This window comes from Clarias gariepinus, chromosome 24, assembly GCF_024256425.1.
Source record: "Clarias gariepinus isolate MV-2021 ecotype Netherlands chromosome 24, CGAR_prim_01v2, whole genome shotgun sequence".
Classification (NCBI taxonomy): domain Eukaryota; kingdom Metazoa; phylum Chordata; class Actinopteri; order Siluriformes; family Clariidae; genus Clarias; species Clarias gariepinus.
In genome coordinates, this window is record NC_071123.1 from 167171 (window position 1) to 169196 (window position 2026).

At 39.4% G+C, this 2026-nt stretch overlaps 1 protein-coding gene across 1 annotated transcript; it reads left to right on the forward strand.

Annotated features, from left to right (window-relative positions):
- Positions 1-364: 364 nt before the first annotated feature.
- her7 (hairy and enhancer of split related-7) lies at positions 365-1510 on the forward strand. The gene is made up of 3 exons (XM_053486001.1): positions 365-509; positions 821-916; positions 1043-1510. Exons 1-3 carry the CDS (start codon positions 423-425, stop codon positions 1508-1510), a joined length of 651 nt encoding a protein of 216 aa, XP_053341976.1. The 5' UTR covers positions 365-422.
- The last annotated feature ends 516 nt before the right edge of the window (positions 1511-2026 follow it).

Genomic DNA, 2026 nt, shown 5'->3' on the forward strand with positions numbered 1-2026 from the left:
ATTAAATGTTTTAAATAATCTGACCCAAAACTAGAGTTATGTCAAAATACCTTCTTTGTTAATATATATATATAAACAAATAAGATATATAACAAATATATATATATATATATATAATAAAAAACAACACAAACAAACAATATTGTTGTCGCTATTTTTGTCGCGACTTTACTGCACTGTATAAGACCAGAGTTTGTCCCTGACCAATCACGTGCCGCGTTAAAGCATGAATTAGCATACAAGTCTCTGATTTGTCAGAGGTCGGTTCTGGGCGTGGCTGCATAACGCGGCTGACTGACTGGCTATAAAAGTCCGCGCTGCGCTTCAGCAGTCAAACGCCTTTTAACCGAGTAGCAGTGCAGCGCACGTGACCGCGCCGGACTCCACGACTTCAACTCTTTTGGACTTTCTGTAGTTTCTTTATGAGTGTCTTTATGAGGAGTCATCTCTGGGATACAGCTGCAATGGACAAGTTTGAAGAGAAGGAGAGATTGAAAATTGATAGAAAGGTAAGTACATTGTGATTTTTACTCGGTAGTGATTTGGAATAAAAACAGCAATAATATAATAATAATAATAATACACTCTCATGAAGAAGCATTGTGCTGGTTTTTGGACTTAATTCTTTGTACTTGTAATGTGCATTCTCAATCTGGAAATGTAACTGTAGTGACATACAGTAAGAAAATTTATGATAATTTCATCATAAGGTACACACTCAAGAACCGACACATGAGAATATTCCCTTCCTTCATGAGAGTGTAGAAACATAATGCCTTATCAGAACCGTCGCTTATGTTCTTGTGTTGGTCCTTTACAGATGTTGAAGCCTCAGGTTGAGCGCCGCAGACGAGAACGAATGAACCGCAGTCTAGAGAACCTGCGGATTTTACTTGCGCAAGGCCATGAGCAACAGGTGAGACACACAGTCCTGTTATTTCCCACTGATCTCCTCACTGTATTGTGTGTGTGACCTAATTAAATGTGTATATATGCATGTGTAAGTTACTAAACATTGCCTAAACATTATTTTCTGTTTTAGGCTGCATCTCAAAAGCGTCTGGAAAAAGCAGAGATCCTAGAACACACGGTTCTCTTCCTGCAGAGCTCCAGCGCCAAGGCCAATAAATACAGCTCAGCAGAAGATGAGTCTGATTCAGTTGGACATCAGTTCATGGATGGGTTCTCTGTGTGTTTAGAGAAAGCCGCTCGCTTCCTGAAGGAGGAGACCAAGGCACGAGGGCTGCCCGACTCAGTGCCCTCATCCCTGTATCAGTGCCTGAGCCGTGCACACTGGTCCGGTGTCAGAGACATGAAGCAGAATCATGCCATGCAAGGACTGCAGTGTGTGAAGAGACAGACACACACACACTATCCATACAGGGTCCCACTGCGACACACGCACCCTAACACTGTGCAGCATCACCAGAACTCGCCAAAGACCAGCATGTCAGGGCCTACAAGCCCACAGGCGTCTGGAAGACAGGGTGTGTGGAGACCGTGGCCATGAAAGACTTTTGCATATATGTATATATATACACACACACACACACACACACATATATATATATATATATATATATATATATATATGGACTTGGTGTAAAACATTGGGCTTGTGTAATAACATTCCATTAGGAGATGCTAGATTGATAAAGTAGATATTTATTTAGTGTTTAGATCACATAGTCACTTTCATTTAAAGACAATGCTTTATGCTCTGTCCTTAAACTTCAGAGCTGTTAGTTTAGAAATAATCCACATGCTCCAAAACGAGTGTGTACTGGGTTAAATGTGTACATAGTGTATAAATGATAGAGATGGTGTTTTATAAGTTAGGATTCTCCACTGCTCTGTACAGTGTGCATCACTTCTAGTACTGCTTTGGTGACCTTTATTTTTTTTGCACATTAATTTATTTACATCATTCCTTTTTTTTCTACAAAGAATATTTTTCTTAAACCCTTAGAAAATTATATATATTATATATAGGTTATATCTGTATGCTGTATACTGAATACAGAAA